This window comes from Lithobates pipiens, unplaced genomic scaffold, assembly GCF_037356315.1.
Source record: "Lithobates pipiens isolate NorthernLeopardFrog02 unplaced genomic scaffold, aLitPip1_a1.2 Scaffold_18, whole genome shotgun sequence".
NCBI classification, from domain to species: Eukaryota; Metazoa; Chordata; class Amphibia; order Anura; family Ranidae; genus Lithobates; species Lithobates pipiens.
This window is the reverse complement of record NW_027507758.1, coordinates 638014747-638040608: the sequence shown is the minus strand read 5'-3', so window position 1 is coordinate 638040608 and position 25862 is coordinate 638014747. Positions and strand designations below refer to the sequence as shown.

Here is a 25862-nt window from a genome sequence, read left to right as displayed (position 1 = left end):
CCACCCATACTGCTCACTGATTGGTCCAGAGTAGGGCGGGGGCTGGGTGATATCAGCCTGTAATCCCCTGGTCACTTTCCTGAGCTGTGTTCCCCGTCTTGTATTCCTGGATTTCTTTCGGATAATCTTCCTTCTCTGCTGCAGACACAATTTATGTATCTAGACTGGATTTATTGAGATTCTGGGGGTCAACAAAAGAAAAATGTTGATTTTTCACCATCGGTGTTACTAGACCTAGGCACCTAGGGTGTGTACTGTGAGTCTTCTTCCCCATGCCCGGGTCTAGGAAGATCTCTGATAGAACAATTCTCCCGGGATTACTTGCTCTGTTGTCTGCTGGCTGTGCCGGGTGGAGGGATATGTCTGTATAGTCTCAGACCCAAGTCACTGAGTGCAGTCTCAGGAGATGGGAGGCAGCGGTGTGGGACCTCTGCAACTTGTCTTCCTGTAAACATTGAAGCTTCTACTGAATACCAATATTGAGTCCTGACCCCTTACACTGTATAATTAATATTGTACGTTACGTACTGCTGACCCCTGCACTAAATACTCTATGTTGTACATTACATCATTCTGATACATCTAGTCTTTACTTTTTTATTCTATATATTAAATTGTACATTACATAGTCCTGATTTCTTTTGCACCCATTTCCTACCAGCTGGACATTTTATATCTAATGATGTGATTGGAGCACAGACTTTTACATGGTGATAATAATGTGATAACATCCTCAAACTTTGGAACCTTAAACAGAAAGTGATAATGAGGGAGGAGTCAATAACCCAATGATGGGGGTCTTCAGGATCAGTCCAGTCTTCATCTTGGTTGTTCTCCCCCCATCCTCACTCTCTGACCTCTGGTGGGGCTCAGCCCCGCTGTTATTCATGACTAAATCATGGACTGAATAAGCAGAGGCACCTCTAGGCTCTGTGAGGCCTAAGGCAAAATTTGGACATGAGGCCCCACTCACGCCCATATTGGGAAAAATAACTCAAGTGATAAAAATGGAACTGTATAAATTGCATATATTAGGAACATTAAATCCTATGAACTATGAATTCACAGCTTCTAGAATTTTCTCTAACCAATTCTTCTTTAATCAAAGATCATTAAATATAGGGTGTGTGTGTGTACACACACACACACTGTATTTATCAGCGTATATAACACGCACCCCAAGTTTAGGAGGGAATTTTAAGAAAAAAAACTTTTAGGAGGGAAGTTTAAGGAAAAAAAAAACTTACATTTAAATGCCCATCAATGCAGCCATGTCCATCATTGCAGAATGATCAGTGGCCATCTTCAGGCCTGCCCAGTCTCATTGTAGCCTTATCATTTAAAATTAGTGCAGCCGAGATACGCAGAGGCGGATGTACTCGGCTCCTCTTGCAGTCCCGCCCCTTGGCCCTTCTCCTATGATGGACATAACACAGGTTCAATGGTGGGGCAGGGCATGACTGCGAGCGGAGCCGAGCCGAGCCTGTGTGTGTGTGTGTATTTATATTTTTTACATTCACACAAATATAGATAAAAAGTGTGTGGCTGCGTCTATCAACAAAAGTCAAAACCCATATTTCTCCATTTACATAAAGCTCAGGGTCATATAACCCAGCCAGCACAGAGTTCCCCCTTACATCAGAGTCTACAGGATTCCTCCTTACAGTGTTACAGTGCAAGGGGACCTTTGCTGTAAAGGGAAATGCTGAAGATTTTCTTGTAAACTTTAACGCTGATGTAAGGGGTTCTCTGTGGATCAGAGATCACCTTATATTAGACTTCCCCTTTACATCAGGGTCTGCAGAGTTTCAATGGAAACTATTATGTGGGGGGGGGGGGGGGGCACTGGTGACCACAGACCATCTTCCACAGAGTTGATGCACCAAGGTAACTGATAGAAGTGGGAAGCTTTTTATCAATGATCCCTTACCTTACTGTATTCACTTCCCTCTTACATCAGTGACCCCCCCCCCCCAGACTGGCCTTGCAGCGCTGTCGCTGACCTCTTCTCAGGTGCACTGTGCAGGGTTCAGTCAGAGGGTGCTCTCTGGTTTCATCCCATATTCTCCTCTCCAAAGTCCACAAACGTCTGACTCCTCCCGTGACCCCTGTCCTGGCAGCGCTCCAACTCTTAACTCCTCTGTAGGCCCCCCCCCCAGAATCTACAGACATGATAGAGAGGGTGGTTAGAGACTGTGCGGACATAATACAAGAGATGGTCGGAGACTGTGCAGACATGATGCAGGAGATGGTCAGACTGTGCAAACATGATGCAGGAGATGGTCAGACTGTGCAGACATGATGCAGGAGATGGTCAGACTGTGCAGACATGATGCAGGAGATGGTCAGACTGTGCAGACATGATGCAGGAGATGGTCAGACTGTGCAGACATGATGCAGGAGATGGTCAGAATGTGCAGACATGATACAGGAGATGGTCAGACTGTGCAGACATGATGCAGGAGATGGTCAGAGACTGTTCAGACATGATACAGGAGATGGTCAGAGACTGTTCAGACATGATACAGGAGATGGTCAGAGACTGTGCAGACATGATACAGGAGATGGTCAGAGACTGTTCAGACATGATACAGGAGATGGTCAGAGACTATGCAGACATGATGCAGGAGATGGTCGGAGACTGTGTGAACATGACTCTCCCACTGTGCTTACACTGGCCTTTCCTTCATGTGGGGGTAAGTAGAGATTCCTTTGCCCTAACATGAGCTGGAGCTTGCACATTTTGTTTATCACTGTGGCAAGTAAATGGTGTGGTGGGGAGCCCAAGCTGTTCATAACTCCTCATGACCACATATTGTAGCTAATAGATGAGCGAGCAGTAAGTTGAAGTGCCCACCCCATATCCACACATGAGGTCTGTCCTAATACAGATCGAGTCTGCCCCCAGCACACGCTATACAGCTCCCATAGACAATGCTGCACAGAGCCACTATGATGATGAGCAGTAATGGCACAGCTCACCTGTGTCCAGTCCTAGGCACACCACCCCCATCATCTCTGGTCTCCTCCCGACATCTTCATGCTCCTCTGAGCACCCGCAGCATACACAGTACAGAGAACCAGACACGCGTGGGAGAGAAGGGAGATGTCAGCACCGCCCTCATTGGATACACACAGTGAGTGAAAGGGGAGCGCGGGGGGAAGTCACCTCTTGTTAGGACATGGCCCCAGTGTGCCCTACAGCCAGTACGGCCTGGGGACACCAACCAGGGAACATTCCCTTCCACTCCCCCCACATATGGTGGTCAAATTAGGTGGCCATGAGGCCACTGTAAGCGCGACTGCCTAATTAGAGAGCCGCCTCTGTAAATAAGGAAGTGCAGGACTTCTTGTGTTGGGAAGATGGCAATGAATGATAGAGGGGGAGGGGACACTCGTCCTATAATCCCCTCATCACTGTCACTCCTATAAAAGACAGTTCTCGTTGTTTCCTCACTCTCTGACTAAGGTCCATGAATAAAGAAATGATCTGGTAGGAGATCAGAGGACCCATTTACTAGTTACCTTGAGGGGGGAATTGTAAGATCCTCAGAGACAAAGCTGCCTGATGTGGGTGGAGTCCTGGTTTAGGGGAACCAATCAGCTGATGTCTAGTAATAATCTTTGTATTTCTATTTTAGTAGATGGACGGGAGATGAGGAAAACCTCAGAGGATTGTCTCACTTTGTCTCCAGACTGTAAAGTAGAAGATGAGGACATCACACAGTATAGTCCAGGAGAAAACCCGACTACCTCAAATGTCCATCCGGCACCACACAGTGTAGATGGACCATCGTATTCCTCTTATCCTGAGGAACCTCAGACTGTGCGGGACGGGGCCGTCCTTCCAACAGAGAAGAGATTTCCCTGTACTGAGTGCGGGAAGGGTTTTAGTTCTAAATTCAATCTTAATGTTCATAAAAGATCTCACACAGGTGAGAAGCCATATTGCTGTCCTGAGTGTGGGAAATGTTTTGCACAAAAATCACATCTTGCCACACATCAGAGATTGCACACAGGGGAGAAGCCGTATTCCTGTCCTGAGTGCGGGAAATGTTTTTCGGACAAGTCCTTTTATCACACACATCAAAGACTGCACAAAGGTGAGAAGCCATATTCCTGTCCTGAGTGCGGGAAATGTTTTGTATTAAAATCAAAACTTGTCACACATCAGAGATTGCATACAGGGGAGAAGCCGTATTCCTGTCCTGAGTGCGGGAAATGTTTTTCGGATAATTCCAATCTTTACAAACATAAGAGATCTCACACAGGGGATAAGCCATATTCCTGTCCTGAGTGCGGGAAATGTTTTTCACAGAAGTCTGATCTTTGCAGACATCAGCGATTGCACGCGGGGGAGAAGCCACTTTCCTGTCCTGAGTGAGGGAATTGTTCCTCACTGAAGTCCTGTCTTCCTGTACATCGGGGATCCCACACAACCCTCGAGGTGTATTAGTGCCTTGTGTGCGGGAAATGTCTTCTATATGAATATTGCTGGACATCACAGCTCTCATGTGGGGAAGAAGTGCACCCTGATATACACCTCAGATATACTCCATGGCTGATCTTTACCGTGAAAGAAACAGTTGATAAGAAGATCAGAGATCACCAAAGACATGGATGAAGTGTTGTACCTTGTTGGCCACTGATCGTAGTGGAAAAATAAAAATGGAATCATTACCTTTTATTGGCTGAGTATATTTTGTGGTGTAAACAAAAACGTAGAGGTCTATTTGAAAAGAAAAGTAGTTTAACAATTATGACCAGTATTCACCCGGCTGTGATGAATATTGGCCGTATTAGTTCCATCCAGTAGCTGAAGACATTATTTTTAATTTCAATCATTAGAAACTATTGGTCCAGCTCAACAAATAGACTAATAGCATTTTTTTTTACCCCCATTCACAGAACACGGCCTATCACCATGTGAATTGCTATGCAAATCTTTTATGAATAGAGCCCTAAGGCCGTGTACACACGGTTGGACTTTACAGCAGAAAAGGTCAGACGGAATCATTTCATCGGATATTCCGATCGTGTGTGGGCTTCAGCTGACTTTTTCTTTCGAAAATTCTGACGGACCTAGAAATAGAACATGTTTTAAATCTTTCCGACGGAATCAATTCCTATCGGGAAAACCATTTGTATGCTGTTCCGGCGGACCAAAAGCTGCGCAAGGGCAGCTATTGGCTACCGGCTCTTGAACTTCCTTTTTCTAGTCCCCTCGTACATGCTTTACATCACCACGTTTTTAACGATCGGACTTTGGCGTGATCATGTGTACACACGACAATTTCAATGGAACTCTGTCGGAAAAACCTCAAAGTTTATTCTGACGGGAAAACCGGTCATGTATACGTGGCATAAGTGTCAGGAAAATAGGATTTTTGTACTCACCGTAAAATCCTTTTCTCTGTACTTCACCAAACAACACAGCTCCTCTCTGTAACTAAATGGGCTTGGTTAGCCTGCCACTAGAACTAGGCAAAATTGTAAAACAATACACAGAACTTTTAGTACCTCCCCAGGGGGTGGACCCTGTGCTAACCAACCCTCCCTGCTGTCCCAGCAGCCTCAGTACATCAACAAGCAGTACTAAAAGGAGGGGTGGGGGCTGTGTCGGTCGGTAAATTACAGAGAAAAGGATTTTACGGTGAGTACAAAAATCCTATTTTCTCTTATATTCACCAACCGACACAGCTTCTCTCTGTAACTAAATGGGACGTCCCCAAGCAGTGCCAAACGAGGGGTGGGAAAAAACAGCATCAAAACTTTATCTACCATGGCAAGTGGGAACTAGTGAAACTAAACCCACAAAAAAACAGCAGTGTACGGAAAAAAACACTGCCATCGAACCGGGTATTCTCAACAGGAGAAATCCCTAACACTGCAAACTTTATGCGGAAGTAATGCAACAGTGCATTAACCAACAGTACTGTGTTTTTATCGAAAAGCCAGGGAAAAAATCTCAATTGCAACTACACGGCCACCTGCAAAACTTTGCGGCCAAAACAGGCATCAGCGATGCACTGATGTCTACCTTGTAGAACTTGGTAAACGTATGGACAGACGACCAGGTCGCCGCCTTACACACCTGAGCGACCAACGATTGGTGCCGGAAAGCCCAAGATGTTCCGATTGCCCTTGTAGAGTGGGCCGTGACCGGAAAGGGGGGCACCTGCCCCTTCAAGGCTTAGGCTTGTACTACAATCTGTCTGATCCACCTAGAAATGGTGGCAGATGAGGCTGCCATACCCTTCTTCAGACAAGTCTCCGAAACAAACAGCAAGTCTGACTTCCGAAAAGGGAGCTGTGGCAGACAAATATACTTTTAGAGCCCTAACCACGTAGAGAGCGTGAAGGGCCACCTCTTTGGGGTGCTTCGGCTTAGGACACAACGATGGTATCCCTATAGATGACCAGATAAGGCGACTTGCAGGACAAGGCCACCAATTCTGAAACACTCCTGGCCGATGTTATGGTCACTAGGAAAGCCACTTTCTGTGAAAGGGTCAACAAGGGAATCTCCCTGATATTCTCAAGCTTTTGAAGCACCGACAACACCAGGTTCAAATCCCACGGAGGCAACGGTGGATGCACTGGAGGGACAACGTGTCGTACCCCCTGAACAAAGGTGCTCACTAATGAATGAGACACCAGGGGTCGCTGAAAAAAGACAGCCAGAGCTTAAATTTTGTCCCTTAATGGTGCTCAACCCCAACTTCTGGTCCACACCTTGCTGAAGAAACAGCAGTGTTCTGGAAATAGAAAAGAAGCGCGGATGCCACCCCTTCTCCTCACACATGGAGATATAGGCCTTCCAGGTATGATGGTATATCTTCCGTGAAGAAGATTTCCGCGCCTTCAACATAGTCGGGATCACCGAGTCCGACAGACCCCGGTTCCTCAACAGCCATGCTGTCAAAGCCAGCGATGGTAAAGCAGGGTGAAAGATTGGACCTTGAGATAGGAGGTCCTCTCACAGTGGCAGTCGCCAGGGAGCGTCCGCCAACAGACGCACCAGGGCCGCTGAGGCCAATCTGGGGCCACCAGGATTACTGGAATCCTCTCGGCTTCCACTCTGCGCAGCAGACGTGGCAGCAGTTTTAGCGAAGGAAATGCGTAGATCAGCTGATACTGATCCCATGGAGCCACCAGCACGTCTGATGCGTCTGCCCACGGATCTCTTGTCCTGGGCCCCATTTCAGGCACAACAGCCTGAATATCTCCGGGTGCAATGCCCATTCTCCCGGGTCGACTCAGATAGTCCGCCTGCCAATTTTCCACCCCCGGGATGTAAATGGCTGACAGGGCTGGAACGTGTCGCTCTGCCCACCGGAATACCAAGTGTGGAGACACAGCCTGATCACTCTCAATTCGAGGAGATTGATCGGCAACTTGGATTCCTCCGTCGACCAGAGGCCTTGAGCCGACTGAATCCCCATCACTCCACCCCTGCCAGACAGACTGGCGTCCATAGTGATCACCGTCCATTTCAGAGGAAGGTACGATTTTCCGGACTGAATCACCGGGGACCTCAACCACCAGATCAGGGAGTCCATGACTGGCTGGCTCACCTGGATCTGCCGATCCAAGGACAATGGAAATATGTCCCATTTTGTCAAAATTTCCTTCTGCAGGACTCTGGTGTGGAGCTGGGCATAAGGTACTGCTTCGAAGGAAGCCACCATGAGCCCCAGTACTCGCATGCAAAAGCGGAGCGACGACCACTTGCGGTTCATCAGTAGTTTGACTGCAGATCTGAGAGTCTGCAATTTGTCTGAGGGGAGAAAGACCCTCACTTCCCTGGAGTCCAATAGTAAACCCAGGTACTCCAGACGCTGCGTCGGTACAACCACTGACTTCTTTAGGTTCAACAGCCACCCAAATTCCCGCAGGGTCTGCATGGTGATCGCCATATCCTCCTCTAATTCTGAGGCAGAAGATGCCCTCAGGAGGAGATCATCTAGGTAATCCACGATCATGATCCCGCGTTGTCGCAGCAACGCCAATACCGGAGCCAGTACTTTGGTAAAGACTCGGGGGGCTGATGCCAGGCCAAAAGGGAGAGCCACAAATTGGTAGTGGGCTTCCCCGACTGCCAAACGCAGAAATTTCTGATGCCGAAGGCATATGGGTATGTGCAGGTACGCATCCTGCATGTCCAAGGAGGCCAGGGAGTCCCCTTGATGGAGTGCAGCGACTACTGAGCGATCTGATTCCATACGAAACCTCTGCACTTTTACAAAGTGATTGAGGGCTTTTAAGTCCAAGATCGGACGTACCCCTTCCTTCTTGGGAACCACAAACAGATTTGAATAGAACCACTGGAAGCACTCCGATTACGGAACTGGTACAATCACCCCCTGATTCAGCAAGTCCCTCAATGCCCCTAACATGGCCTCCTGGCGAAGCGGGTATACTGGAGTGGAAAAATCTGTTTTGTGGCCAAGAGAGAAACTGTATCTTGTAGTCTGTGGAAATCAGGTCGCAGACCCATTAATCGGATAACCGGGAGGTCCACCGGGCTGCAAACTCCCGAAGATGACCCCCCCCCACCCAATATGTGGGTGGGGGCAAACCTTCATGCGGTAGCACTTTTGTTTGCAGGCTTGTTAGGCTTGCGGTTCCATGGATGCTTCTGACCGTCCGTGGGCGTCCTGTCGGGCTGGGGGCGTTTTGCTGAAGCACCGGGCGCACGAAAAAGCAGATTGTGAGCGGAAAAGGAGGTCCCTTGCCTGCGGCGTGGCTCCTTAGCCTTCCTGGCCTGTGGGAGTAGGGTACCCTTACCACCAGTGGCATTTTTAATAATGTCATCCAACGAGGCTCCAAAGAGCCAGTCACCAAGGAAGGGAAGATCCGTCAGGGCTTTCTTGGATGCCTGGTCAGCAGACCAGCATTTTAGCCAAATCAGGCGCCTCAGCACCACAGCCAACACTGAAGCCCTGGATAACAGAGGGAGAGTATCCAGGGCCGCATCACAAAACGTACTTAAGGCCTTGCACTAGTTGGTCTGCTAGTTCCACGCAGACAGGGGAGGCATTTTGCTCTCCAAATTCACAGTGCAAAAGTTTTGCCCACTCAGTCAGTGTCCACGACACCAGTGCGGATGCCAGTACAGGTCGCACGGCTGACCCCACAACCACAAACAAGGAATGAGCCAGTGCCTCGGACTTCCTGTCCGTGGGATCCTTGAATGCAGGAGTCCCCTCAATCGGGATCGTGGTTACTTTATTTAACCTGGATACTGGGGGGTCCACGGCCGGAGGAGCCGACTATTTCTTGAGAAGGCTTTCCTCAAAGGGGTAACGCACCGCCATGTTTTTGGGGACCGAGAAGGTCCTTTGCAGCCGACCCCATTCCCTGTAGATGAACTTGTCAAAATAGGTCAAATACAGGAACACCTTAGGTGAACGCGCTGGCTTGCGGGACCCAAAAGGGACTGATACATCAGCAGAGGTATCCGCTGGCTCCTGGATCTTCAGGGTATCATGCACAGCTGTGATAAGTGCTCCAACCAGCGCCTTTTCACCCCCGGACGGGGAATCATCCTCGCTGCCCGAATGGTCCTGGTCAGCCTCGTCTGATAGGTCAGAGCAGGGGTCACCAGCCGCAACAGGGGCCGATTCTGCATCAGAGCTCTCCCCAGAGGACGGGGGGCAGGGGCCTTTTATGCGCACATTTCTTTCCACGCACCACCTCTATCTTTGCAACAAAAGAATTAAGGAACGCCGTTAGGGTGTCCATGGGCACAGTGCTATCCGCAGGTGACCCGGTTGCAATAGCCTGGATTTTGGGGGAAGAAACACCAGTTTCTGAAGCCATGCTGACCCTACCCTCTCTGCCAGCTAAAAGGGGACTTAGGACAGTGAAGGTCCCACCCTCCTGCTGCCGCTGCGTGGGGGGGGTACCTAGTGCCAGACTCACCACCCTGGGGCGTTCTGTGACTGTTACTAGCCATGCCTGTAGTCCCCAGGAGGTTACCCAGTTGCAGAGTGAAGAAGCTGTGTCGGCAGCAGCTGTAGAAAATAGCGGTGAAACGATCTGCAGAGCTTGCACCAGCATTTGGGAAAGAGCCATCCAGCATCCTGTATACACAGTGGACACAGGAAACAGCATGTGAGAGCACATGTAAGGCTGTCACAAGAGAACTGCGGTGAAAAAGAACGCTCGGGCTACAAAAAAATGGCTGCCAATGCAACTAATAGGAAAATTCTATGGAAAATGACTGCTGAGGCTCACAAGGGGAACCTGCTTTTCCCACAGTCAAAATGGTCGCCGGACAGCGCAATGCGGTGACAGGAAAAATCACAGAAACAGAGCTGCCTGCAACCAGCAAGAACACCTCCACAGACACCTTATTGGGACCCCCTAGACCGGGACCAGGACCATTGCCAGCCACACAGAGCCCCCTACAGGTGAGAGACCCAGTGAACCCCACACACACACCGCCCGCAGCACATGCAGCCGCTCCCCGGGAGGAGGGGAGATAGGGACGTGGGAGAGAAGGAGGTGAGGTGGCCCCCGAATCGAATTCCCGGGGAATGCCCAGCCACTCACCCCACCGAAGCAGGGAGAGCCGGACTTACCAGTCCTGAAGAGCTGAGAGACATTCCAAACACAGACCTACTCCTGCGCAGTTACAGGGTAGCTGTTGGCCTGGTATTCTGTGATCCAGACAGCAGTAGCCCGGTCATATGTATACCCCAGAGCATTGAAGCTCACCGACCACCTCTGGAGCTGAGGTATGTCGTGGCCTGCCGAGCCTTAGCTGCGGCCTGCACACGCTCGATGGCCGGACTGGGGGGACTACAAAGATAACTTAACCAGCCTGTCACCCAGCCGGCAGTTGATAGAAGATCCCAGGATCTTTCATCTTGCGCAAAAAACATCAAACTTGCATCAAAAAATGGACCAAAGGGCCCATAGGGTTCCTAGGTCATTCTCCTTCACTAGGCAAAATAAAACTGAGGCTGCTGGGACAGCAGGGAGGGTTGGTTAGCACAGGGTCTGCCCCCTGGGGTGGTACTAAAAGTTCTGTGTATTGTGTTACAATTTTGCCTAGTTCTCCTAGTGGCAGGCTAACCAAACCCATTTAGTTACAGGGAGGAGCTGTGTTGGTCGGTGAATATAAGAGAAATATTTATTTAACCGCTTGTCACCTGCTCACTGTACATCTATTGAGGACAGGTGGTACAGCCAGGCTAGATGACATTTCTGTACATGACCTAGCACATGCGCATTAGCGCTCCCCCATGATCGCTGTGTTCAGTGGACCTCTGATTATGGTGCTCGGTACCCAGTCACTGTGACCACCAGCAGGGGCATTTCTAGGGCTATAAAAGATCTGGGGCTAGAGCCCACGGTACCGTAGTAAAAAAAGTCATACGCTTGGGCGGGCATACACATGTATATACAGTAATATGCGTGTGTGTGTATATATCCCCAGAGAGCCCTCCCATTTACATCAGGGTCCCCAGAGAGTCTCCTCCTTAAATCAGAGAGCCCCCTTACATTAGGGTCCCCAGAGAGCCTCCCCCTTAAATTGGTGTCTCCAGAGAGCCTCCCCCTTAAAATCAGGGTCCCCAGAGAGCCTCCCCCTTAAAATCAGGGTCCCCAGAGAGCCTCCCCCTTAAAATCAGGGTCCCCAGAGAGCCTCCCCCTTAAATCAGGGTCCCCAGAGAGCCTCCTCCTTGCATTAGGTTCCCAAGAGAGCCCCCCACTTACATCAGGGTCCTCAGAGAGCCTCCCCTCCCCTTGGAGACCCCTGCAGAGACTCTGGGCTATGGGCCACAGATTTAGGGCTATAGCCCCAAAAGCGACCCCACTGACCACCAGTCATAGTGATCACATGATATTATATCAGCAAATTGTCATGAGTGGTTTTCATTCACGACCAGCTTGCTTACTGTTGTGATTGTCTCACAGCTATTACATGGTAGCTGGCACTCTGTCCCATGTGATTAGCTGTAGCCAATCACAGCATCCCAAAAGTAAGCAAGCTTTTATGAATGTAAAGTAAAAAAAGTCGTTAAAAAAATAAAAATATGTTAAAAAAATAGAATCCAAAAATTTCTTTTTTTTTTTAACCACTTACTGACTAGCCGCCGTGGTTATTCTGCAGCAGGTCGGCTCTATTGCGTGAATCACCATAGCTGTACGTCGCTTCGTGCAATAGATCGCCTGCGTCGATGTCCGCCGGCCAACCCACGATCGCTCCACAGAGACCAAGAATGGGGATCTGTCAATGTAAGCAAACAGATCTCCGTTCTGTCAGGGGAGTACAGAGTGATCGTCTGTTCCCTATTGATCATAAACAGCAATCTCTCTGTACTCCCAGTGAGTCTCCTTCCGCCCACAGTTAGAAACACCTCCCAGGGAACACATTTAACCCCTGATCGCCCCCTAGTGTTAATCCCTTCACTGCCAGTGTAATTTATACAGTAATCAGTGCATTTTTATAGCTCTGATCACTGTATAAATGTCACTGGTCCCAAAAAAGTGTCTAATCTGTCTGCTGCAATGTCGCAGTCCCGCTAAAAAATGCTGATTGCCACCATTGCCAAATGCCATAAATCTATTCCCTATTTTGTAGGCCCTTTTGGGCAAATCAAGCAATATACGCTTATCGTGATTTTTTTTTTTTTTTTTACCAAAAATATGTGGAATACATATTGGCCTAAACTGATAAAGAAATTATTATTTTTTTGGATATTTATTATAGCAAAAAGAAAAATATTGTTTTTTTTTTTCTAAATTGTCTATTTTTGTTTATAGCGCAAAAAAAAATAAAAACAGCAGATGTGATCAAATACCACCAAAAGGAAGCTCTATTTGTGGGGGGAAAAAAAAGGACATCAATGTTTGGGTACAATTTGTTTGGGTACAACGTGTACAATTGTCAGTTGAAGCGATGCAGTGCCGCATCTCAAAAAAAGGGAGTAAATCCTTCCAGTTTTTAAGTGGTTAATATACCGTTACCAGCTAGTGTCCTTGATCACCACCACACCCGTTATATAAGGACTCTGTACTGCACTGGTGACAGTATGCAAAAAAAAACTTAATTATTTATTAAATTTTTCAAAAGAATTGTGACAAAGAATTACAACTTTCAAAAATTTGTCATGTCTCTTAGTAAATACTTATTTGTACTGTCCTGACATACAGTAGTTTGTAGATTGTATAGCTGTCCTATTTTATTTATTTTTTTGCAAAACTTTCACTCTTCTTTAATTTATGTAGAAATAAATGAAAAAAAAAAAAAAACAGTGGTGAGAAAAAAACACCAAAAGAAAGCTCTATTTATGTGGAAAAAAATATATAAAATTTTATTTGGGTACAGTGTTGCATGACCGCACAATTACACGTTAAAATAGGGCTGTGGCGCATAGTAAAAAATGGTCTGGTCATGAAGGGGTAAAATCTACCAGAGGTCATATGGGGATGGGAAGTATGTAGCAGCTAAATGAATAGTCCTCCTAGCATTGTAATAACCAGGCTGAAGCCAGGGGGAGATCTAATGTTTAGAGCAGGGTTGGGCAATTCATTTTCCCAAGAGACTACATGAGAATCTGGGACTGTTGTGGAGGGCCAAACTTAATTCTGGCCAATAATAATTTTGGATAGGGATGAGCCGAACACCCCCCCCAGGCAAAAAATTCACGCAAACACTATTAAAGTCTATGGAACACGAACATGAAAATTCGAAAGTGCTAATTTTAAAGGCTTATATGCAAGTTATTGTATAAAGTGTTTGGGGACCTGGGTCCTGCCCCAGGGGACATGTATCAATGCAAAAAAAAATTAAAAATTCCAGGAGCAGTGATTTTAATAATGCTTAAAGTGAAACAATAAAAATGTAATATTCCTTTAGATATCGTGCCTGGGGGGTGTCCTTAGTATGCCTGTAAATTAGTGCATTTTTCCCATGTTTAGAACAAAACCACAGCTAATTGAAATTTCTAAAGGAAAAAAAGTCATTTAAAACTGCTCGTGGCTGTAATGAATTGTCTGGTCCTGGCAATATACATAAAATCATTTAAAAAAACTGGTATGAATATTAAGGGGAACCCCGCACCAAAATAAAAAATAGTGTGGGGGTCTCCCCAAAATCCATACCAGGCCCTTCAGGTCTGGTATGGATATTAACCTCCCTGGCGGTATGATTCAGTCTGGAATTAGGTGCTGAAAGCGGTACAATTATTTTGCATGGAAATCTGGCGTTTTTATATTGTAGTCCTGTAATTCTTAGGAATAACACTCTTAAATCTCTTCAAACCAGAGTCTAGCAGACATCCCGGGTATGATAAAGTTTATAATATAATAAAGAATAATAAAAATTATTCAATAATGTAATCAAATCCTAAAACACTGAAAAAGAGACACTTTTTGGTTGCTATGGACAATCTCCAAATTCCAGGCAGAAAAAACTGTATTTATAATATATATAGTGCATGCAGGGCACTGCACAGACCACTAGGGACAAAGGGGGTGTGTAATTTTGTAATACAGCACTGTAATCTGTAAGATTACAGTGCTGTGTGTGTTTTGTGTACTTTTACTTTTTTGAATTTGCCGCCGTTTTCCGCTCCCGTGCGCCGTAGCTCGGCGGCATTCGGCACTGAATCAAGCGGAGGACAGCTCGATCACACAGCGCGGGGGACATCGCTGGATCCAGGGGACAAGGTAAGTAAGTCTCACTGTGTCCTCCCTGTATCCAGCGATGCGATCCCGAGTCTGGCTCGGGGTTACCACTCCTGCTAGTAAATTCCCAACCCGAGCCAGACTCGGGATTACCGCTAGGGAGGCTATGGGAAACCCTGCGCCAAAATTTAAAAAAAAAAAAAAAAAATGCGTGGGGTCCCCCCAAAATCCTTACCAGGCCCTTCAGGTCTGGAATGGATTTTAAGGGGGACCCCTTGCCAAAATTAAAAAAAATGGTGTGGGGCTCCCCCTAGAATCCATACCAGACCCTTATCCGAGCGCGCAACCTGGCAGGCTGCAGGAAAAGGGGGGGTGAGAGAGTGCCCCCCTCCTGAACCGTACCAGGCTACATTCCCTCAACATGGGGAGGGTGCTTTGGGGCCCACCCAAAGAGAATCATTCTTCATTGCTGTGTCTTCTGTTCTGTGGACTAGTTCCCCTACTGTCTGTACCCCAAGGCTCCACAATAAACGCCTGTGTGTCGGGTTTCATGTGATCTGCCTCAGTCACAAAAAAATTCAACCTAGGAACTTAGAATGACTTGGAGAATTGAATTTTCATTCAGAAGGTGCCATCTCCATTGTCTCATAATATAAGCAGTTGGACTATAGAAGACAAGGTCCACCCAATCAGACCTTCCTGTCAGTTTCAGTTTATGTCTTTGGAAAAATCAGCTCTCCAAGGACCTTTCATTTTGACTTGTGATACTAAGTTCATCAGAAGTTCACTCTGCATATCTCATTAAGAATCCATATTATTTATAATTGCATATAAAAAAATCCCGATAATGTTTTTAGCACTTCTGGCATGGGCTACCCCGCTGATTCCTACAGCTGTCTTGCCTGAGATCCTTTTGTAGCCATTTGGTTCTATTGTGCCAAAGCCTAGTGGTGCAGACACCCACTCTGAATTCCATAACGACACTTGTTATAACAGCTTCGGTAGTAGAGATCCTCTGGGGAAGGGTAAATTTCCATATGAACACTCCCTGACCCAGGCATGGTCCCTACAACTCCTGGTGTGTTAGGGCAGCTGGGATGGGTAAATATTGCCTTGGAAAGACCTGGGTGAGTGCTAAAATGCAAAGCAGTTTCTAGCAACCAAACTAGTAACTAAGACATGGAATGCCAAGTTACAATTGGACACCTTGGTGTCAGGGTACTTGTACAGGTTTAAGACTCTAGTGCTAAACATGCGGATGGCCAATGGGATCCCAGCATTGGGACGTAGCATTGAGCACATATTATATGGATCTAACCGGTGGGACACCCAGCCAGTTTCCAGACCCTGTCAGTGGGGTATACTGCAGGTTGAAGGACTATGGCCTTAGGTTATTGAGAAAGTCTTCAGACACTGATGTCGGGTAAGGATGAGCCGAACACCCCCGCCGGGTAAGGATGAGCCGAACACCCCTGCTGGTCCGGTTCGCACCAGAACATGCGAACAGGCAAAAAATTTGAAAGAACACATGAACACCATTAAAGTCTATGGGACACGCACATGAAAAATCAAAAGTGCTAATTTTAAAGGCTTATATGCTAGTTATTGTCATAAAAAGGCAGGGGACATGTATCAAAAAAGTTTTAGAAACGTATGTTTTTTCAGGAGCAGTGATTTTAATAATGCTAAAGTGAAACAAAAATGAAATATTCCTTTAAATATCGTGCCTGGGGGGTGTCTATAGTATGCCTGTAAAATGGCGCAGTTTTCCCGTGTTTAGAACAGTCCCTGCACAAAATGACATTTCTAAAGGAAAAAAAGTAATTTAAAACTGATCGCGGCTGTAATGAATTGTCGGGCCTCGGCAATATAGATAAAACTCATTGAAAAAAATGCCATGGGTTCCCCCCCCCCCCCAGTCCATTACCAGGCCCTTTGGGTCTGGTATGAATATTAACCACTTTCAGACCGGACCATTTTTCTGGCTTAAGACCAGAGCACTTTTTGCGATTCGAGACTGCTTCGCTTTAACTGACAATTGCGCGGTCATGCGATTTGGCTCCCAAACAATATTGACGTCCTTTTTTCCCACAAATAGAGCTTTCTTTTGGTGGTATTTGATCACCTCTGCGGTTTTTATTTTTTGCGCTATAAACAAAAATAGAGCGACAATTTTGAAAAAAAAAAAAACATTATTTTTAGTATTTTGCTATAATAAATATCCCCCAAAAATATATAAAAAAAATGTTTTTTTCCTCAGTTTAGGCCGATATGTATTCTTCTACATATTTTTGGTAAAAAAAAAAAAAAATCAACATAAGCGATTATTGATTGGTTTGCACAAAATTTATAGCATTTACAAAATAGGGTATAGTTTTATGGCATTCTTATTAATATTTTTTTTTTACTAGTAATGGCGGCGATCAGCGATTTTTATTGTGACTGCGACATTATGGCGGACACATCGGACATTTTTGGGACCATTGTCATTTATACAGCAATCAGTGCTATACAAATGCACTGATTCCTGTGTAAATGACACCGGCAGTGAAGGGGTTAACCGGGGGGTGGCAGTGTAAGGGTTAAGTGTGTTCTAGGGGCGTGTTACTAACTGTGGGGGGCGTGGCTGTGTGTTAGTGAACACTGATCTCTGCTCCAATCACATGGAGCAGAGATCAGTGTCACTTGTTGCTAGGCAGAACGGGGAGATGCTGTTTACATCGGCATCTCCCCGTTCAGCCTCCCCATGAGACGATCGCAGGTATCCCCGCAGCGATCGAGTCCGCGGGACCCGTGACCGGACTCACGGGGGTCCCGCCCGGTCGAGCGCAGTGATGGCAGGGCGGCAAATATAAATGGACGTACCTGTACGCCAATTTGCCTGCCCGTGCCATTCTGCCGACGTACATTGTCGTGCATCGGTCCGGAAGTGGTTAAGGGGAACCCCGAACCAAAAATTTTAAAAAATTGCGTGGGGGTCCCCCCAAATTCCATACCAGGCCCTTCAGGTCTGGTATTTAAATTAAGGGGAACCCTGTGCCAAATTTAGAAAAATGGCATAGGGGTCCCCCCAAAATCCATTCCAGACCCTTATGCGAGCACGGAACCTGGCAGGCCGCAGGAAAAGGGGGAACGAGAGAGCACTCCCCCCTCCTGAATCATACTAGGGCACATGCTCTCAACATGGGGAGGGTGCTTTGGAGTAGCCCCCCAAAGCACCCTGCCCCCATGTTGATGGGGACAAGGGCCTCATCCCCACAACCCTTGCCCGGTGGTTTTGGGGGTATGTGGGCCGGGGGATTATCGGAATCTGGAAGTCCCCTTTAACAAGGGGACCCCCAGATCCCAGCCCCCCCCCATGTGAATTGGTAAGGGGTACATTGTACCTCTACCATTTCAAAAAAGAAAGTGTCAAAAATAGTAAAATCTAGTACCACCAAGTTGCCAGCCACCTAGTGGTAGAAGAGAGAAGTGCAACAAGGCCAAACTTAGGGAGAAATCAATAGATCTCTATCGACCAACCATGATAACTACTCTTGGTAAGTAAATTTGTGAGGAGCTCACCAACTAAACCCCAGGGTGTTACATTTACTTCACTGTCATATGTATTTATCACTTTTGCTTTGTTTATGGTCTGTGGGTGTTGTGTGCAGTGATAAACTACATAATCATATTCGGTCAGATTCTAGCTTTCTTAAGCACAGCCCACCAATCTTGTCATCCCTGCTGTCTCTGTATACTTGCATTCAGTATTTCTTACAAAGGCTGTATATGACATGTTCCTGACCGTTACTTTACCTGACTACTGCACCACATATGATTTACTCCTGAACACTACACTCTGTACCCTGGACTGGATATATTATACTCCTGACCACTGCACTATGTATGCTGGCTGTATATGATATACTCCTGACCGCTGCACTCTGTACCCTGGGCTGTATAAGATATACTCCTGATCACTGCACTCCGTATGCTGGGCTGTATATATTATACAAAATTGTGCATGTGAATCTTCCAATTCTTGGCAAACAGCAAATCCTACTCACTAGAATCCGATGACACCCATTACAGGTAGTCATAAGCGCTTGTGGATAATGCCACAGGGTGGCTTGAGCGTGATACGTCACTTCCGCCGTTTTCAACGCAGCTTGAACGCCAACGGTGTTTCCAACACATGCCAGTTTTAAGCCGTTATGAAGATTTTACTTGTTTTTACTTACATTTTTGATTAAATTTCAACATACTTCACCATGTAAGCCCTTTTCTTCTTTTAATCCTTGACACCAACTTGGATCAATGCTATGATATGATTTTTTCCACATCAAGGATTTCTTACAAGCATTCATGAGTACCTGAATAGGTTTATTGGGATCCCGATGACACATCCGTCCGGATTGAAGCACTGGCTGTGAGTTTTCCCATTGGCATTATCCACAAGAGCTTATGGCTACCTGTAATGGGTGTCATCGGATTCTGGTGAGTAGGATGTGTGGCTGGTGATGTTGGTGGAAGATCTACTCCTTTGCTGTCTGCCAAGAATTGGAAGATTCACATGCACAATTTTGTGTTTTTCTGATATTTGATTTCTGATTTTTGGAATATATGATCTGGACACCATTAGATATCTTGTGAATGTTACACATATTTTATATTTATATAAATATTGTGTGTGCTGACACTGGTCTATGTACTTTGAGCACTTGCACTTTTAACATTTTTAGAGAGAGCGCGACTACAGGACTGTAGAGGACATGTTTCTGACCACCACACTCTATACACAGGGCTATATATGACATGTTCCTGACCGCCGCACTCTATACACAGGACTGTATATGACACGTTCCTGACCACCGCTTTCTATACACAGGGCTGTATATGACACGTTCCTGACCACTGCATTCTATACACAGGGCTGTATATGACACGTTCATGACCACCGCATTCTATACACAGGGCTGTATATGACACGTTCCTGACCACTGCTTTCTATACACAGGGCTGTATATGACACGTTCCTGACCACCGCTTTCTATACACAGGGCTGTATATGACACGTTCATGACCACCGCATTCTATACACAGGGCTGTATATGACACGTTCCTGACCACCGCTTTCTATACACAGGGCTGTATATGACACGTTCCTGACCACTGCACTCTATACACAGGGCTGTATATGACACGTTCCTGACCACCGCACTCTATACACAGGGCTGTATATGACACATTCCTGACCACCGCATTCTATAAAACAGGTGTCATAAGATGCGCACAGTTGTGCACAATCGGAATGTGCTAAAGCACACGAGCACACACACACACACAGGGTGTGACCCCTCGCTGACCTATAAAGGAAGTGAGGTCATCCAAACACACTGCTGGTTCGTCTTCAGCTTCCTGTGATTCCCACGTCTGCTCTTGTGATCTGTATTACCCGTTGTGACCCGAATTGCCTCATCGACCTTGCTGATCTTCTCCTGACCCGACCTCTGGTTTGACCTTGGACTCCTGCTTTCTGAACGTGTTTGACCCTCAGCCTGCATCTGGACTTACCTGCTATCTCCGGTTTTCAACCTCTGGCTTGTCTTTGGATTACCCTTCTGTCTCAGCGTTCCTGGTACTTGTTGTTTTCTGATCTGGACTGTGTTTGACCCCTGGCCTGCCTTCTGGATTCTTCCTTTGCCTTATGGACTTGCTACCATTGCTTCTGGACCTTCCCATGGGGACATCACCTTTCAGCTCTGCTCAAGCTACCTGCTGATCTACTAGCAAGTGACTGTCCTACTGGTAGCTTGTGCCTCTTGGTGCAACCACCCTCTGTGCCACCTTCAGGGGTGGTCTGCGCCGAGTCGCAACAGTGACCGATCTTGGCCTCAGTGAGTACATTTATATGATAGTACGAACCAGCCATGACAGAGGCCAACAAAGCGGGTTCTCCATTAGAAGTCCTGTGCCAGCAAGTCTCGGCACTCACAGAAGCAGTACAGAAACTACAGGATGGCTATGCACAGATCGACAGCAGGCTTCAGCAACTAGCCACAGCTCCGGCACCCACAAATCCTACGCAGGCCTCTGCCAGCGGTGCCTCCACACCTCAAGTCCAGCCTCCACTCGCTATGATGATGGCGGTACCCGAATCACGAATACCCACGCCTGTGCGATTTTCAGGCGACCAAAATAAATTCAGAGCCTTTAAAAATGCATGTTCCTTGTACTTGGCCTTGTAACCCAGGACCTTTTCTTTGGAGATCGTCAAGGTCGGGTTTATTATTTCTCTTTTGGCTGAGGAACCCCAGGCCTGGGCCCATAGCCTTATGGAACAGAGAAGTCCCTTGTTAAACTCCATGGACACCTTCTTTGAGGCCATGGGGCAATTATATGATGACCCTCAGTGTACTGCCACGCTGAGGCTACCCTGCATGCCCTCTCAGAGGGGAGGAGACCGGTGGAGGATTGCACCGCTGAGTTTCACAAGTGGTCAGCTGACACCGGCAGGAACGAGGCGGCCCTGCATTATCAATACCGGTTAGGGCTCTCCGAGAACCTAAAGGATGAGTTGGCCCGAGTAGAGACTCCTGCCTCCCTGGAGGAATTAATCCAGCTGGCCACAAAACTGGACAGGCGGATGCGCGAGCGCCTCTCCGAACGCCTCCAGGCCCCTCGGCCTAGTTGGATGCTTCCGAAAGGCCACTGTCCCATATCCGCCCATCCCGGTCCCTTCAGGTCCCTCGGCTTCGGAGGGGGAGCCCATGCAGCTGGGTTTGGTCCGTCCTCGCCTTACCCCAGGAGAGCAACAACGGAGACGCCAAGCCAATCTGTGCTTATACTGTGAGGGGCTTGGACATTTCATTTGCAGCTGCCCCATGAGACCCTGTAAGTTGCCCCCACGGTGTATAATGAACTACCAGAGTATTGGTCCTGCTCAAACTTATGTGACTCTCTCTGTTTCCCTACAGCTGGCAGAAGAGAAGGTCCCACTCCTAGCCGTGATTGACTCTGGGGCATGTAGTTGCTTTTTGGACATCTCCCTTGCACAGCAACTACTCATTCCAAGCCAGAATAAAGGAACACATCTTCTAGTCCATTTAGCAGATGGATCTCTGCCACACTCAGGTCCAGTAACACAGGACACACTACCCCTACTTACTGTTACAGACTCCGGCCATAGAGAACTCCAGCACTTTGATCTAATATCATCTCGCATGTTCCCTATCATCCTGGGACTTCCCTGGTTGCAGGCTCATGATCCCCAGATCAGTTGGAACAAGAAGGAAGTGACCTTTACGTCCGCCTATTGTATGCAGTACTGTTTTGATTGCATTCCAGCTCCTTGTATGACCGTGGCCCCCACCACTAATCACCTTCAGCACATTCCTCAGGCCTATTCTGAGTTTAATAACATCCTCGATAAAAAGAAGGCTGACCGTCTACCATCACACCGACTATATGACTGCCCCATTGAACTGTTACCCGGCTCTGAGATCCCTTTTGGATGAATATTCCCCTTATCCGAGACTGAACTAAAGGCTCTCAAAGCCTACATTGACGAAAATCTTGAAAGGGGGTTCATTCGCCCATCTTCTTTGCCTGCAGGGGCGGGTATTTTCTTTGTGGGGAAAAAAGGACGGATCCCTTAGGCCATGTGTAGACTACAGGGAACTTAATAAAGTCACAATCAAAAATCGCTATCCATTTCCACTCATCCCTGAGTTATTCCAGTGCTTCCGATCTGCCAAAATATTTTCCAAATTGGACTTGCGGGGGGCCTACAATCTCATTAGAATCCGTGCTGGGGATGAATGGAAGACAGCCTTCAGATCGAGATTTGGCCACTATGAATATCTTGTTATGCCCTTTGGCCTGTGCAATGCCCCAGCCACATTTCAGCATATAGTAAATGATATCTTCAGAGACTATCTTGATGATTTTATAGTGGTATATTTGGATGATATCCTTATTTTCTCTGCTTCTATTGAACTCCACAGGGTCCACGTGCGGAAAGTCCTCACCATCCTCCGACAACATCGGCTGTACCTTAAGGCGGAGAAATGTGAATTTGAAATAGCTACTGTTCAATTCTTAGCCCTTGTACACACGGTCAAAGAATCTGTCGGAATGAGTCTTATCGGACCGTGTCGTCAGATAATCCGACTGTGTGTGGTATGCATCGGACTGATTCCGTCCGAATCTCCGTCGGCCCAATTTTCCAACATGTTGGAAATATTTCCCGACCAACTGGGCCGGACGGACCTAATCCGATCATGTGTAGAGCATTTTCATCGGACCAAGTGCCACGCATGCTCAGATCAAATTCCTACATCAATGCTATTGGCTACTAGCCTGAATGTAGTCCCATCGTAACGAAATTACGTCATCACGTTCTGAAAGATCGGATTTTTCGCCAACTTGGCCGACCGTGTGTATGCAACAGTTTCGGACACAATCCATCGGACTAAATACGACGGGCAAAATCCGACGGATTTGGTTGGCAAAATCTCCGACCGTATGTATGTGGGCTTAGGATTCGTCATTTCTACGGAAGGCATCTCCATGGACCCCCAAAAGATCAAGGCAATCTTGGAATGGCCTGCTCCAAGGGATAAGAAAGCCATGCAAAGGTTTATAGGCTTCGCTAATTTCTATTGCAGATTCATCACCGGGTTCTCTTCAATAGCCACCCTCTCACAACGACAAGGGCCTAAAGCTTTGTTACACCCGGTGGCTTTCGCATCTCGGAAGCTGAGCCCACCGGAGAGGAATTATGACGTAGGCGACCGAGAACTATTGGCCATCAAGTTCGTTCTGGAGGAGTGGAGATACCTCTTGGAGGGAGCCACTTATCCCATCACAATATTCACAGATCACAAGAATCTTGAATATCTGCAGACTGCCAATCGCTTAAGACCCCGTCAATCCCGTTGGACGCTATTCTTTTCAAGATTTCAGTTCCATATCTCGTATCGGCCCGGATCCAAGAACAACAAAGCGGATGCGCTCCCGCGCATGTTCCCTGGGTCCTCCCAGGTAACGGAGCCTAGTACGATCTTGTCGCCTCAAAACTTCCTTCTACTCCCAAAGTCTGACTTAATTACGGCCATCAAAACGGCTTCAGTCCATTGCAATGACCCAGTCCTATCTACCTTGGAAAAACGTGACAATCTGTTTTGGGCCCGAAACAAGGTCTTCGTTCCCCCTGAGATTAGGACTCAAGTTCTAAGGACTTGTCATGATCACAAATTGGCCGGCCACTTTGGGACACAGAAAACAGTGGAACTGATCTCTCATTCCTTCTGGTGGCCAGGTTGGAGACAGGACTCCCAGACATACATTGCCTCTTGTGTACTGTGCCAGCGTAACAAGGGTCCCAAGACCAAGCCCTGGGGCCTGTTAAGGCCTTTGCCCATTCCTGACTGGCCTTGGTCAGACGTGTCAATGGATTTTATTGTGGAGCTACCGCCCTTTAGAAGGATTCACCCCAATCCTGGTAGTAGTCGACCGTCTTTCAAAGATGGCCCATTTCCTACCTATGGTCGGTACCCCCTCTGCTCTGGAAACTGCCAATCTCTTTATTAAGGAGGTTGTCAGGCTCCCTGGGGTTCCCATCAGTATCACGTCAGATAGAGGTCCTCAGTTCACTTCTAGATTCTGGAGAGAACTCTGCAAGACACTGGCTATCAAGATCTGTTTGTCATCGGCATATCATCCCTAAAGTAACGGGCAAACTGAACCTACAAACCAAACCCTTGAGCAGTATCTCCTCTGCTTTTGTTCAGGATCTCAAAATGATTGGTCAGCCCTGTTGCCATATGCAGAATTTGCCTACAACAATTCAATTCATACAACTACCAACCAGACTCCCCCTTTTGGATCAACTGTGGGTTTCACCCTTCTTTCCTCCCCAACTCCATCCCAGAATCTACTGTGCCTGCGGTCCAAGATCGGATAACAGCCATCCAATCTAATTTCCAAAGGATCCAGGAGACCATACAGAAGGCCTAGGATGATTACAAGAAATACCATGATAGGGGAAGGAAGGAGAACCCTACCTTTAAAATTGGCGAGGAAGTCTGGCTATCTGCCGCTAATCTTAAACTTCCTTGTCTCACACGCAAGCTGGGTCCCAGATTTATAGGACCATTCAAAATCAAGAGAGTAATAAATCCTGTAGCCTTTGAACTAGCTCTCCCTGGATCGTACAGGCTACACCCTGTTTTCCATGCCTCCCTTTTGAAGCCATTGGTCCCTAGTGCTTTTCCTGGAAGAGAAGTGCCTCCTCCTCCACCCATCAAGATTGATGGAGAAGATGAATTTCAAAGTGGAAGCTTTACTAGGATGCAGGAAAGTCGGTAGGCAAATACAATACCTGGTAAAATGGAAGGGGTATCCTTCAGAAGATAACTCCCAGAACCATCCAAGAATCTTCATGCTCCCAGATTAATGAAGACATTCCATCAGCAACATACGGAATTGATGGCTAGCTTAGGCGTCCGGAAGCCGCCCCTCGGGGGGGGCACTGTCATAAGATGCGCAGGGGTAAAGCGCTCTGGCGCACAGTTGTGCACAATAGGAATGTGCTAAAGCACACGAGCACACACACACACAGGGTGTGACCCCTCGCTGACCCATAAAGGAAGTGAGGTCATTCAAACACACTGCTGCTTCGTCTTCAGCTTCCTGTGATTCCCACGTCTGCTCTTGTGATCTGTATTACCCATTGTGACCCGGATTGCCTCATCGACCTCGCTGATCTTCTCCTGACCCGACCTCTGGCTTGACCTTGGACTCCCGCTTTCTGAACGTGTTTGACCCTCAGCCTGCATCTGGACTTACCTGTTTTTGACCCCTGGCTTGTCTTTGGATTACCCTTCTGTCTCAGCGTTCCTGGTACTTTCTGTTTTCTGATCTGGACTGTGTTTGACCCCTGGCCTGCCTTCTGGATTCTGCCTTTGCCTTACGGACTTGCTACGATTGCTTCTGGACCTTCCCACGGGACATCACCTTTCAACTCTGCTCAAGCTACCTGCTGATCTACTAGCAAGTGACTGTCCTACTGGTAGCTTGTGCCTCTTGGCGCAACCACCCTCTGTGCCACCTTCAGGGGTGGTCTGCGCCGAGTCGCAACAGCGACCCCTCTCGGCATCTTGGCCTCGGTGAGTACATTTATATGATAACAGGGCTGTATATGACATGTTCCTGACCATTGCACTCTATACACG

General features: G+C 47.3%; 3 protein-coding genes across 4 annotated transcripts in view; 2 read left to right on the top strand and 1 right to left on the bottom strand.

Moving 5' to 3' along the window:
• LOC143989688 (uncharacterized) overlaps window positions 1-4685 on the top strand; it is a 162172-nt gene extending 157487 nt beyond the window's left edge. For both annotated transcript variants that reach the window (XM_077489957.1, XM_077489956.1), the window contains exon 8: window positions 3642-4685. In XM_077489957.1, coding sequence (XP_077346083.1) covers window positions 3642-4384 — 743 coding nt within the window. In that variant the 3' untranslated portion in view covers window positions 4385-4685. The remainder of the gene's footprint in view (window positions 1-3641) is intronic.
• LOC143986898 (uncharacterized) overlaps window positions 1-25862 on the bottom strand; it is a 1277526-nt gene that overhangs the window by 763261 nt on the left and 488403 nt on the right. The gene's annotated exons all lie outside the window — the stretch shown is intronic.
• LOC143989990 (uncharacterized) overlaps window positions 1-25862 on the top strand; it is a 184351-nt gene that overhangs the window by 89074 nt on the left and 69415 nt on the right. The gene's annotated exons all lie outside the window — the stretch shown is intronic.